The 14,324-nt window shown below is 40.8% G+C and overlaps 1 protein-coding gene across 7 annotated transcripts in view; it reads left to right on the plus strand.

The window, feature by feature from the left end:
• Positions 1-14,324, plus strand: part of CABIN1 (calcineurin binding protein 1) — a 109,801-nt gene that overhangs the window by 86,391 nt on the left and 9,086 nt on the right. For all 7 annotated transcript variants that reach the window (XM_041488720.1, XM_041488726.1, XM_041488725.1 and 4 more), the window contains one exon: positions 7,720-8,011. In XM_041488720.1, coding sequence (XP_041344654.1) covers positions 7,720-8,011 — 292 coding nt within the window. The remainder of the gene's footprint in view (positions 1-7,719; positions 8,012-14,324) is intronic.

Genomic DNA, 14,324 nt, shown 5'->3' on the forward strand with positions numbered 1-14,324 from the left:
AGCACATCTAATCTGTTTAATGGCTTGGCAGGGCTGTGACCCTTTGACTTGGTTTCAGAAATCCTCTCGAGTTCTTATGAGTGTTTTGAGCCAATGGGAGGCACATCACCTACAAAGTCAGCTAAAAACATGGCAAGTGGCTGAGAAAGGCTGGCTTCCAGTTTTGAAAAGGCAGAAAAAGTCAGAGCTACAAAACCTTGCCATGATAAGTCCCAGTGCTCCTGGAGGCATGGAGAAATGGGAGTGTTTTCCATTGGGAGATTCCAGAAATTGATATAAAATTGTGTTCCGTGTAAGTTGCTGGTATATTTCTTACAGTATTCAGTATTAATATTTTTTTAGTGATAGATTAATCAACTTCAGCACATTTTGGTTCACAATTTACAGAGTGGTGCTGCAACATTTTTAAGTGCTGGTATTAACGTTGTTGTGGAGAAAGGTGTGGCCAAAAGGAATTCCTTCAGTTTTTGTCCTTTTCCCTTTAAATTCTTAAGTGTGAATATGACTTTTGATATACTCCTATCAAATGCCCTGAAATCCAGTGGTGGTGGCTGGGTCTTTAGCAATCAAGTAACTAAAGTTACACTGGAGATTAATTGACCTTCTGATCAAGCAGCATTTTGAAGGTTTCTTGTTCTTTTCTTTGATTTTTCTGTCTGAGAATGTTATCTAAAAGATTTGCAGAGATCCTGAAAGCAGTCATCTCAGTTGATCTGAGTTATATTTTTAGTCTTGCCAACTGTGATTTTCATATGAAATTAATGGTCCCTGGAAATGGAGTCCTTGTTGAGGGAGGATGAAAGATTGAGGCAGACTGGTTTGATTTTGAAGTAGCATTGTACTTAAATATCTGTTCCTGAGGACCAGGGAGGGGACATGTTGGCAGAAAGCAGTGCTGAGGAGTCTAGATAATTAGAGAATTCCTAATAAGCCTTTCCATTGACTGCCTAAAATTGCTGTTAGGAAATTCTTCATTTTATGCTGTTAAGGGCATATTGACATGGGAAAGTTATTGCAGTACAAGCTAGGATGAAGCTTTGTATTGCACAGAATATTCTATAAATGCATGTGGAGATACTTTAGTTTAACAACCCATCTGTCTTCTGTTTTCCTGCAATCTGAAAAGGTATTTTTATTACTGTGGACTTCATATTAAATTCCTTAATACTAAAAGTACACCTTTCACCAGTGCTGAAAGTTAAGTCAGTTAAAACTCTGTGGTTGTGTGTTGGGATCTAATGTATCACTAATCCTGAGAACTGAATTTATATAAAACAAATACTTTAGAACATTGTATAAATCAACATTGCACACAGGGCTGGATTTAACATCTCTAAAAATACAAGAGTGTTCAGAGGCAAAGTTCCAAAATGCCACTGAGTCTCTGGTCCTGGGTTGTGACCCCTGAGAATTTGGGACTCTGTGTAGAAAGCCCTGGTAACGGGTGGTGTTGTAGGAGCTGAAATTTCTATTGGCTCTTCAAGGTATAGTATATCATCCAAATGTCATGAGAAGGGGCTATTTCAACATTGCTGAGTTATTTAAGACTCACTGCTGCCTTAGCCAAAAAATCCTTGCTCTGGGACCAACTCCATCCCTGAAGTGTCAGGGAGAGAAAGGAAATTTTCAACTGCTCTTTCCTGCTCCATCTGCCAGGCCTTGAGCTCTCCCTGCTTGGTTCTGGCTGCCCAAATCCTGCCTTTCACCTTTTGCTTCACTCACCTCCTCCTCTGGAGCACAGCCCTGGCCACCTTCTCCCCCTGGCTGATGCAAACTCCAGGTGCTTTCCCCATCTCCCTCTCTCAACCTACAGTCAAAACACATCACAGATTTCAGTGTCAGCTCTAATTAGAAGTGATGCTTCATGAAGCTACCACCAGAATCAAAACAATGACTTTTATTACAAACACAATCAGGTTATGCAAATGAGTCTTTCAGGCTCCTGGCAGGCTGCCAGGGTGATCCCTGATTTTAGAAAGTTTTGCTGCTGCTGTCATAGAAAAGCGTTGTTTTATATAGAAATGCTGTAATATAAAGGTGCTGGTTTAGGTGTTCTTCCTGCCCTTCTCTAGTTCCAGAACAGGTAACTGGGGTCTTGTTTTCTTCTTGCCCCAGTGTTTTACCTTCTCCCAGGGCTGGTGATCAGTAGTCTGAATCCACAGCCTCATACTGAAGAATTTTCTGGGGTTGTTGGTGGGTTTGATCTGTGAGGGCTGTGCTGAAATCACACAAACAAGAAGCTCAGATGGACTCTGGAGCATGGGTCTGGTGATGGGACCTTACAGTGAGTGTGATATTTCATTTGGAACAGGAAAGCATTTCCTTCTGTGAGTGAAGCTAGAGGGCACTCCCATGGATTTTTCCCCTTCTGCTGTGGAATGCAGTCAGCACTGCAGTGACATGGGCTCTCAGGCATTTTTCTTCAAGGAGAAAACTTGAGAGTGACTTGTTTGAACTGCCTTGTGTGTCTAGAGCGTTTTCTTCTCAAATTCTCACATTAAAAAAAAACCACAAAGCAACAAACCACCAAGCTGTTCTCTTCAGGAAACAGCTAAAAGCCTTCTGTAAAGACACTTTGCTGGGAATGGGAGGAGATTAGGAGAATATTAAATAATTAGAAAATAATCATCTTCTACCTCATGTGTTTTCTCCCCCTTTTTGTTCCACCCACATGCTGCTAATTTTCATCTTTTCTTCCTGCACATCAAGACGTCAGAGACTGCTTACAGAAAAAGTTGTTTTTCCTGAGTTGTCTGTATGCTTTATTAATGCAGCAAAGATGACAAGAAAGGAGGGGGAAGGAGGAGGTGGGGATGGGGGGGACAAAAGGACGAGCTCTTTCATGGTCTCCTACCAAAGGGTGACCATTTTGCTCACTGTTGCATTTGCCAGTTGCCATGGCATCCCCCTCTCACTCTATCCTGGAGGTGTATTCTTGATATAATTAACAGCTCTCCTCCTTCTGTCTCCTGCAGAAAGCAATCATTAAGTGAACATGAAGGAAAGAAAAGACACTTTTTATCTTTTACTTTGTATATTAATGTTTTTCATCCTGCTACCTGGTCTCTCTTGGCCCAATAATGATGTTTTTGTGTATGGAAGTGTTGCTGTGATATGGCTGCCTGTGTAGAGCAGGACATTGAGCCCCTGCTTGCATTTGTGTTTAATGGGGGGTTTAATTAGGCTGGAGTTCAATCTTATGTATGTAAACCTTTGTTATTTTATATATATATAAGTGGTCTTGGGAAATACAAGGTTCTTCAGAATCTTGATCATGGATATTGCTGGTGTTTGTGATGCACCTAGAAGAAAATTCCAAATGAGATTTCTTTCAAATGCTGCTGTAGAGAGATTGAGGGGAGAAAAAAAAAAAGAATGGACAGGCATAATTTAATTAAAACACAATATTGAGCAGGAGTTGGAGTGGTAATACTGTGGAATGTGGCCAGCATATTGTTCAGGCAGTTTGTGTGACAGGGGATGTTCTGATGTCCTTTTAAAAAGAAACACCTTTGTGTGAGGTGGGTTTTGACTTCAGTCCCACTAGAGTGCTAAACTCAGGCATGGGAGTAATTGAAAAAAAAAAAGAAATCACAAGAAAATGTTATGTAACAGTTGCAGTTCCAGCATCTTTCATTAGGAAACTTTTGTTGGGAAAGCTGTCACTTTCCCTTTCTGGAACATTTGGTTGTTAATTTTTCCCACAGCCACAGCAGTGAGCCCTCCCAAAAGCAGGAGTGGGAAGGTTGCTGGATGATTTCTTTGTTTTTCAAAATGTGTTTTTTAAGAACAAAATGGTAAAAACAGGCCCTTGGTCAGGTTCTCTGGTTTATGACTACACAGGCTACGAAGTAAAATTTTTCTCATGTTTTATCTAATGCTGGATTTCTTTTAGCTGCTGCTGAAGTGCCTCTCTGGGAAACTGTAGGGAGCTATTTTTTCCAGTAACATCTGTGAAAAAATTCTGCACTTTTGTTGATAATTTTATTGGTGGAAGGCTGTCCCAGTGTTGGATTTCCAGCATTTTCCTTACTTGTTTTTACATCATGGGAAGGGTTTGTCCATCACCTCTGTGAAGCTGAATGAACTCTTTGAGGAGTATGCTGAAATAGTCAAGGTTCTAACAAATAAAGGGACTGATGTTTTGTAATTTGTGTAACAAATAAAGGGACTGATTTTGATTTCTGACTTTTGTAAGTCAGAAATAGTCACAATTCACACAGGCATCCATCCTAGTTATTCATTTCAATTTCAGCTTTTTGCATTCTTTAAAATGAAAAAGAGTTTTTGCTATGTGTTTTTAAAGAGAATTAAGATATTGGGCTCTTTATGGAAGCAGTGGCTCATCCATGGCACCTCATTTGAATATTAATAATAAGCCTTAACTATTTCTTCAGTCGACTTTGATATAGGAGTCAATACAAAAGTAGTACTGCATACCCTTCAGTACCTCATGTTTTGGTTTTTTTTTAAATCTAGAAGGAAGTCCAGTCTTGACTAGAGGAACCTGTAATTACAATGAAAGACAGCAAGAAACCAGATAAGAGTTTTTATCTTAATTCAGTTATATTCACATGTTCTGTAAGTAACATTAAATGATAGAAAATACTCATTTCTACTTGGTGGCCAAAGGCACTCTGTAATAGTGGTAACAGAGGCACTGAACTGGTGAGATAAATTGGAGAGGGGGAAAAGGAGAAGTTCTGAGTCACAACTGACTGAGTTTGGCTTAGTACCACAGCAAAGTAAAATCTAAAAAATAATCTTCTGATGAGAAACCAAATAAAACACTGGTGAAGGTTTGTCACTGCCTCTCCATTTCCTACTGTCTATCTGTGGAAAACAGTCTTTATTGTGCCTTACTGCTGGTTTAGCAGTAGAGCTAGATGAACAAAAGGCTTCTGGTAAATCCCAGGCTGCTGTGGTGAGTTTTTCTGGGTTTGTCTCTCAGCTGGGTGTTAGGAGGTCCTGTGTTTTCCTGGAGATCTGCAGGATGATGAAAGGTGAGCAATGGAGTTAGTGACATTCCCTGAGCTGCCTTTTGTGAGCAGCATCACTTACTGATCTGAGGTGCTGGGATTCTTGTCCCTACACTAAACCCAAAATCTTTGAAAGAACATGTGCCTCACTGTGGTGCTCATTTGGGCTTTGTGCTTACAGCTTTTGGATGGTCTTCAGTTCCTGAGTGCAGTAAAAACACACAAAGCAGGTTTAAATGGTTTAAATCCCTTTTCTTAAGGCTCTGTGAGTTGCAGAGTGCACAGTAACAAACAATGGGTTTTTTAGTGCTTGACTCTGATTTTAAAGAGGGCTTTCTCCTTTTTCTTCCCCTCCCATCCCCTTTTTTGAAAAAACAAAATCAGTGTGAGACTTTTTTTGTTTTCCTCCCAAAGTCTTTGTTTCATTGGGTTGAAAAGAACCTGTCTGTTTACAGCAGCTTGAGACAATTCTTCACCAGGTCACATCTGGAAAATTCCCTTTAAAGTATAAACACAATAATCTTGGTGTTGCTTTCTTTTGTGTAAGGCTGTACTTCTTGACTACACATTAGAATTTTTGGTCATGCTTTTCCTGAATCAGAAGCATCATGTTTGTTTCAGCTTTATTATTTTTTTGTAAATAAAATATTTCAGTTCTCTGGAAAAAGAGCTGGGATGCTTCATCCTGGTGAGGAGAAGAATAATGGAGGATAAAGTTATAGAATTGTGATTTTCAGCAGAAAGGAAGGAACCAGAGAAGAGCTACCATTTAAAGTTGCGGCGAGAGAAATTTGGATGAAATGATTGGAAACAAATGTTCACTGGGAAGGTGGTAAAACACTAGAAAGGGGCCTGGAGAGGCTGTTGTGTCTCCTTCCTTGGCAGAATTTGGACTGGGCTGGCCCTGGGCCCCAGTAAGCTGATGGAACTGGGAAGTCAGAGAGACCTCCAGAGGTCCCTTCCAGCAGCAATTATTCCATGGGGTTGCACTCTCTCTAATAATTTTTCATCTGAATACCATCCAGTACTGCTGAGTTACTTTCCAAATGTCCTTTTTTTTGGCTCTGCAAATAGCTGTGCATTTTTGTAGAAATCTGAGGTGCAGATCCATTTTTAACATCTATGTACCTAAGCAGTACCTTCGTGTGTTTCTCCAGAAAAAAATCTGGATACAATACAAGCACAGAAATGTCAGGTTCTACATCACCCATTATGCAAGTTAATGAAGTGCATGGGTGTGAAGGGCTTTCCCTTTAAATCACAGCTGAAAACATTTCCTCAAGTGATCTCACTTTTAGCTGGAGGCTTGCTTCTGCAGTTTCATTTCCCTCAGGTTTGTATGATCCCATTTGTTTTAGTTTTGGAACTGATGCTTTAAGCACCAGAAACTTGCTGCTTTCAGAGGCAGAATAGACCTTTTGTTTATCCAGTGTGGCAATTGTGACTGTAGCTGTTGGTGGGGTTTTTTTTGGTTTGTTTGTTTGGTTTTTTTGGGTTTTTTTGTGTACACATAGACTCTGGCAGGTTTTAATTGTATGCTTTTTAGAGATTGATTAATCAAGTTCAGGAACTTCAAAAATACATTCTGCCAATTACTTTTTTTAAGTGTACTTGTGTGCTCTCTACCTTTGAATTTTAAGTATGCATTTTCTCCACCTGAAAGTTCCTCTGTTCTCTCAGTGAAATTCTACTGACTTTTCTGGCTTTGTAATAAATCTTTGGTCTCTAGGACATTAGGGTCCAATTTGATTTGACATTTGACAGCTGAATCCTGTTTCTGTTTCAGACATTCTTACTCTTATCACTGTGGTTAAAATGAGGGGGTTTTTCTTGGTAAAGGTATGAGGCAAACAATTAAACATCTGAGAATTCTATCTAACTGCATCTTTTATGGTCCAATAAATCTCCATTAAATGAAGACTGTAAGGAGTGTAAAATAAATGCTTTCTGTGGCCTCACAAGCAAGAATACTTTATTTGATTACTGATAAAATTTACAGAGAAGATATTCATTTTATGGGTACTTCTATTCCCTTCTTTGGTGAATTTATGTCCCACTTCTACCTTCTGTCTATGTAATAAATGACACTGCATTCAGTTTTTAGCACTGGCTTTGGAGAAGAGCACTGCTCTTGGTGCCTCTCTTACCTGTGCACAGGCAGCAGAAATTCCTGAGCCTGGTTCAGCTGGAGCTCAGCGTTACCAGTTCTGCACTTGTCAGGAGTTTATGATTTGGAGTTATGCTCATCTCTTATTTCACAAGCGAATACATTTTTCTATTTTCTCCATTTCTTCTCACATCATTCACTAAGAATTATTTCTTGTGATAATTTGCAAAGTCTCTTAAAGCAGTGCAGATCTGTTTTTTTCAGGTCAAGCACTTGTCAATGTATTTTTAAATGAAAGAAATATGTTTCTGTTTACAGGAGATTGTAACTCATGCCTAATTACAGAGTTCAGGGAAGTATGTTATGTTGTGAGGGATGTGTTAAATTAAACTTTGTAAATGTGAATAAGTGTTCAAGTGCTGGTTTGATAAACAGACCATAAAGAACAGAAAAATAATCCATAAAGGAGAAAAGGTTTCTTTAGAATAGTGATTGAGTCATTGTTCTATTATATTCACTTTAAAGAGAGTGTTTTCTGTCCATAAAATGTGCTCTTGCAGTAGTCACTGAAGCAGGCAGCACAGAGCCAGTGCCTTGCAGACTTTTCCTCACTGCTGCTCCTTTTCTGTGCAGGCCACAGGAGAAGCACCCACGACCCCAAAGCACCCGAAGGACAACCGAGAGAGCTTCTTCCCAGTAGCACCAGCCACACTGCATCCCACCCCAGTGAATCCAGACACTGTGACTCCTGAAAACCTCCTGAGACTGAACGACCTGCATTCCAAATCCAAACCAGCCTCTTCCTCTTCGTCCTCCTCCTCCTCGGCGTGCTCGGTGCCGCCCGCGCAGGAGCCGCAGCGGGAGCCGGAGCAGCCCCGGGGCCAGGGCACTGCGGCTGCCCCCAGCATGGGGGATGCTGCTCGGGGTAAGTCCCGGCCAGGCACATCCTTCTGGCCCCCTGATCACTTTCCACGTGCTGAGGTAGTGCCTGAGCTCTGATTCTGTCCCGTTTTCTCATCACCACACCACGTTCAAAAGGCTGCACAGATTTTTGTCTTGGTCCTGAAGTGGAGCTGTGTAATCCATACTTTAATTTATGGGATAGATAAAAGAGTGACCACTCCATGTGACTTGTATGTGAAATCATGAAGTAGCAGCCTGAAAATAGTCATCTCTTTTAGAGAATTGAAGTGTCTAGCAGCATTAAAATGAAAATTGTTTTGTTTTCTTCAATGAGTTGAGGTTCCATTTCTTTTAACATTTAAAAAGATTTGAGGTATTTTAAAGTGATTACAATTAAAATAAACTGGTGAGCAGCCTACATCTGTCTTAGAAGAGCTTGATTAGCATAATTAGCTGTGCACATCTCACTGCCCAGCATATGTGAGTGTGGAGACACAACACTGATGAACAGGATTCTGCATGGTCTAGAAAGTTAGCTTATCATCACTATTATGTTTCACATTTCAGAAAAGAAGCATCTGACAGGACCAGAATGTTGGAATGTGTTATTTATAGCCCTGGTGTGGTTATGTGCCAGGTTAGAGCACAGGAAAGAATTGAAGAAGCCAAACAAATGTTATTTATTCTATACATGATTGTGTGATTTGTTGATGACTGTATTATTAATTGGTCCTATACAGTTTTCTAGATGAGGAAAGAATAAATGAGAATGCTGTCATTTGCTTTTTTGCTGTCATGGCAGGCTGGCTCATTAGCAGACAAAAAATCTCTGTGCTGGGCAATACTGATCCACTTTGGGGAGTGAAGTAAGATTAGACCCAATTTCAGACTTGCCTTGGGTGCCCAAAGAGGTGGTTGGCAATATCTGTGGACACTGTGCATGTTAAGGTGGCACAGCACCTGCCATAGGCTGTGCTTCCTTGCAACCTCAGCAGAAGCACTGTGTGAAAAAGCATCTGCTGCTGCCTGTGCTCACTCCATCTGTTTACAAGCCTGGGCCCAGCACTACTCACAAAATGCCTTAGACAAGTCATGGGAGCCCAGATAAAGTTATGAATGAGCCACATATAGAACAGGTGTTGTGGAAAATGATGCATGAAGATACAGTGGAGACTGTGTCCAGGCCTGTGAGACAGGGTGTTTTCTTAGTTTGGAATTGTGACTTTGTAAAGTTTTTGTCTTCATACTTCTTGTATGTCATTCCTTCCTTATGTAATCAGCCTTGTTACTTGAATGCACAGTCTGAATTCATCAGCAGTGAAGAGCAAGTTAGGGAGAAATAGGTTTTCCCAATTTGCTAATCTCTGAGTACAGAACAAAACTGAAATTTAACATCTAGCATCAGCAGTTGTATTGTCTAATTTTCCTTTTTCACAATTCCAGGGAGAGATTGTCTTGGGAAGGGAAAAGAGGAAAGGGGAGTGATGAGGAAGGAATGGCTTAGTCTGTGTGTAAATTACATTTGTTACTGTCCTTGGGAAGCAAAAGCATGGAGTTGCCTGGTGTCATAAGATGTCTTGTCTGGCTTGCTCAGCAGGGAGTGATTTGGGTTTGTGCCTAGACAACAGGGGAGGAAAAACTGAATCCTCTGTGAAGCTGTTATGGACTTACTAAGGAGACTGGTGTAGGAATGACAATGCTGATAAGAACTCGTGCATTCTTCTGGTTTTCAAACAGAACTCGGGAGCATTTCTGATGTGCTTTCCTCTCTGCAACTCCCCAGGCCACGTCGCAGTGATTGGAACATTTATTTTAATCTTTTGACTTTCTGGGCTTTGTTAAGGTTGTAGAGTTAGATATTGTTCATTTTTCTTTGATGTTTTCTATACATCATTTTGGTTGAGGGAGATGGAAGGGTTAGCTGCCAGAATTACACCCCTGAAACTGAACATCAAGAGGCTCTCTCTCCAAAGCTCAGTGCTGAATGCATGAGTTGTATCTGGCTCTCAGCCCTACCTGACAGGTCATTTCTCTGCCTGAGAGAGACACCAGTTACTGCTGTGTCCTTTCTTCCTCTTTTCTTTTTAATTCTCCTACCTTTATATCCACCTTCTCTTAAAATGAATTAGTTATAATTCTGTTACAACCTTTTTTCATCTGCCTTCCTTTAGTTCTGTTTGGGTAAAAACTCCTCCCATTTTTGAGTGAACTGTTTCCAACTTTTTTGTCTCATAACCTCTACCTGTACCTACTTATTCGTGTGGAAGTATTACACATCAGAGAGTATTAGCTGCTCTCATTTTCTTTGATTTCACCCAGGAAAATGATTTGTTTTTCCTAGCATTGTTGATGCTATGCCACTCATTTCTGATGTAAATGTTTTCTTGAGATTTTGTCTGGTGCATGACTAATTGTACAGGGCACAGGGTGACGGAGTCCAGCAGCAGAGGGGTGATGGTGGCAGTTTCAGCAAGACACCTTCCTACATTTGGGTGAAAATGTGCTTTTGGGTGAAAATGTGCTTGGGACTCTTAGCCTTCCTAGCTCAGCCTAACATTTCTCTGGGGAAGCTAAAATAGGACAATTAAGGTAAACTCCCTCCAGCCTGTCACACTGCTGCAGTATTACATGGTTCTAAATTGCTGAAAAATCTTGACATTTTCTTCTTGGCTGTCCTTACTGCAATAATGATTTTTATGAGGAATGAACAGGAAAACATTCACATTTGAGTTCTGATACCAAGAGAAGGTTTTTTATACCTTGAATTATTTCAAGTTCTGTGTTTTGCTTAAAGCCAGGTATTTACCAAGTTGGAATTAAAATCCAAATAGAAGACTCCCCACTATTAATTTTTTGTCCATTTAAGGCCTAAGCAGTTCACTATGAAAGCAAGGTCATGACAAAGCTGTCCAAACTTAAAAATTCAAAGCTAGGGAAGACTGTTCTTTGTGTTGTGCAGAAAAGTGGCACTCCATAAGCCATGGGAATATCCTGCTGTAATTTCAGATGTTTGTGAAATGGGCACAAGAGGGGAAGTAGAGGTGTAAATATAGTTCAGCCTGTAGAACTCTGAGAGTTTCAGAAGCACAAGAAATAAATACAGGAGAGGACAGTTGCATGGAAAGATGAGCAGACTACTGCACAGAGAGCAATGAAGTTAAATTGTTTGAGTGTGTGCAGGCAGCTGCAGAATCCTTGAAAGGCAAATGTTCCAAGTAAAGAGGGTTTTGAAGTGGGAAATCCTAAGAATTCAATAACACTCAGTAGTGTTGGAATGTGACATTTCACTCTGTAGGATAGCTGGGTGCTGGAGTCATAGGAGAGCTTTGAGGTGTAAGGAGCATCTTTTCCCAGAAGTCTGCAACTGACTTTATTTTAGCAGCTGATGCATGACTTTAGCTTCTCAGAAGACTGAGGAGACTGAATGTTTTCCTCAGGCATCACTACAGAGAATGTAAACCATCATTTTGCACTGACAGCATCTCTTGTATTAAAACAGTGCATGGCACAAGGGCCCACCTGGATTCCTTGCAGTTCCTGGATAGCCAGATGTCAGTGGACATCCACAATTCCTGTTCCTGGGTGAAATAATGATGAAATAATTCCTGTTCCTGGGTGAAATAATGATGAAATAATTCCTGTTCCTGAGTGAAATAATGATGAAATAATTCCTGTTCCTGGGTGAAATAATGAAGCTTGTACTTTGCCATCAGAAGTTGAGCTTAACCTCATACTGGTCTCAGTGGCTCCTGAGTTTGCTTGTCATGGATTTCCAAAGACACAGATATTAACAGCCTGTAGTTCAGTATTTTGACAACTTTCTTCTTACACAAAAGTATTTGGCCCTGTTGTCCACACCTTATTTTAACTGTGCATTTCAATTCAAATTTTCAGGTACTTTTTAAATGACTATAAATAGTAACAGTCAACTCTCTTAATTGCAGTCAGTGTTTTACCTTGTTTTTTCTGTTGAATTCAAAATTGTGCTGTAGAGCACAGAGTTTTCTCAACAGATGACTCAAAAAAAGATGAAACAGAAAAGTTGGGCAGGCCAAGAACCTGTGGCCTCAAGGTAGCTACCTCCAGATTGCAGTTACCTGGCATGAAGCTTCTCTCTTAAATCATGTCTTGTCCTACTCTGTTTTCTTGTGGCACTTGTGTGCATCTTACTTTCACTACTTTCTCCTCAGTTTCTAGAGGAGAATGTTGACTTGTTCTGGTTTTTGACAGTTGTCTTCCTCGTTTCCCAAGGCTTAAAAATTTTACCTAGGATTTCTCCTAGGCTTTAAAAGCTCTTCTGTAACTGCTGGGGTAGAAGCTCCTGCCTGCCTGTGAGTGACTGAAGAGTCATCAGTGGGAGTCAGCCAGGCTTCCCCCAGTGAGCTCTGCATCACTCTCTGATCTCTTGCTGCTTCAGCCTCCTTGGCTGTGGTGTTCTCACTTCCCCTTGTCTCATCCATGCTTTTTGTGCAGCTTTTTATTTTTCACAATGGGTGCACTCTGAAAACAACTTGGCTGCTGAATGTCAGCAGGGGTTTCCTGTTTGTGAATGATTTCTTAATTCGTTTTTGCAGTGCTCAGACAGTACCAGTCAGTCATGGCTCTTCCTCTTCCCTTTGTAGAAGTGTGCTGATTTACCTCCTGTCGAAACAAACTCATTCCACAAGAATTTTTCAGTACACTTAATGTCTGTTTCTGATATCTACACTTCACATTCCTGAGGTTTTATTTACTCAATCCAGTGTAGTGCAGAAAATCCTTTGACATTAAAACTGTCATAATTCTTATGTTCCTGTGTTGGATCAGTAAGAACAAATAGGGCAGGGGCAGCAGCTGCCCAGCAGAGGCAGGTGAGTGATGGTTTGAAGCCAGGGTTTAGTGCACCCAGGGCAGGTCTGTGCTCCAGGAGCCTCTCTAACCCTGTGCACTCTGAAATCTCCCTGAAAATCCTGGAGAGCCATTGCCCTGTGGATGTCTTGCACTACTGAAACACATATTTTGGAGATTTTTGTAAAGGAGCATGGCAGCAATGCTTTACAGTTGCAATATGGTTCAGTTTCACTAGTTTTAGATTGCTGTCAGCAGCATAAAATTTACATATATTCCTGCACAAAGGCAGACTGAAGAGAGATGTAGTTATAAGTCCTCTGCACAGGTATTGTGTTGCTTACAAAGTACTTAGAAAATTGTGGGGTGTCATTACATTCACTTGAGAGATTTTTCTGCCAGCTGCTTTTGCTAATTTCCTTGTGCTTAGCTGGCTGTCAGGGCAAAGGAGGGTGAAATCCTGATGGTAAGGGGAAGCTCTCACAGCTTTTGTTAGGCAACTCATAGAGGAAATTTCAGAAGCAGGAGACTGCAAGTGACTGTTCTGTGCACGGGTGCTCTCCAGGTGAAATGTCCTTGCTGAGCCAGATATTAAACAAATATCAGTTAGCTGTGTTTTGATAAAGCCGTTTGAAAGTTGATGTTGTTGAATATCAAACTGTTGTCTTTTTGATCTAGGCCCATTGTTTGCTCTTTTAAAATGAAGTTATGTTTGAAAAAAAAAAAAAAAAGAGAGGGTTAGGACTGAACTTCAGGGTTTTTCTTTACCCACCTGCATGCCAGGTTTCTGCACCTCTAGGACAGCTGGTGGGGACAGGAAATGGTTTGGACACAGGAATTCTGCTGTCAGACTGGCCCCAGCATGGCTCTTGGAGGGATCTGGGAGTTAGTATGGGCCAGGGACTATTTCCAGGAAGCATTTTCAAAGCAGCCACCCATTTAAAATTTTAGTCTCATTAATGTTCTGTGACAGCTGACCTAGCATTAGGAAGAGTTTTGGGGTATGTCTCATTTGGTTGTACAGTACACTCTCCCTGCTCAGGACCTAGTGATAAATATAGCACTGTGCTGTGCTATTGCACTGCAAACTTCTGTTCACCAGGCTGCTTGAATTTCTTTTCCTTCAGGGCCAGTAGAACTTGTGTTCTGCAGCTTTTTGCCTCCAAAATTACTCCAATGCTTAATTTTTAACATACGACTTTGTGTGTCAGCTCTGAATGTAATTTCCTGCATTTGGCATTTCAAGTCAAATACTTCTTTCTACAGCTACATGCACTAAAGGCACTTGGCAGTGCTTTTTTAGAAATAAATTTAATAGCAGGATATTTGGGATGAATTTAGAGAAAGCAAGGCTACCAAGTGTACCTGCCACATGCTGTGATGAGCTAGGTGAGCACAGCCTTGCTGTCTGCTGTGCTGTGGTACCTCATGGCTGAAGGCTCTGTTGTTTCTGTATTTCTGCATCTTAACTCTGTTCAGCTGAGCCAACCCCTGTTCCAGTGCTGTCT

Source organism: Pyrgilauda ruficollis, unplaced genomic scaffold (genome assembly GCF_017590135.1).
Source record: "Pyrgilauda ruficollis isolate IOZ18807 unplaced genomic scaffold, ASM1759013v1 scaffold9, whole genome shotgun sequence".
Lineage (NCBI taxonomy): Eukaryota > Metazoa > Chordata > Aves > Passeriformes > Passeridae > Pyrgilauda > Pyrgilauda ruficollis.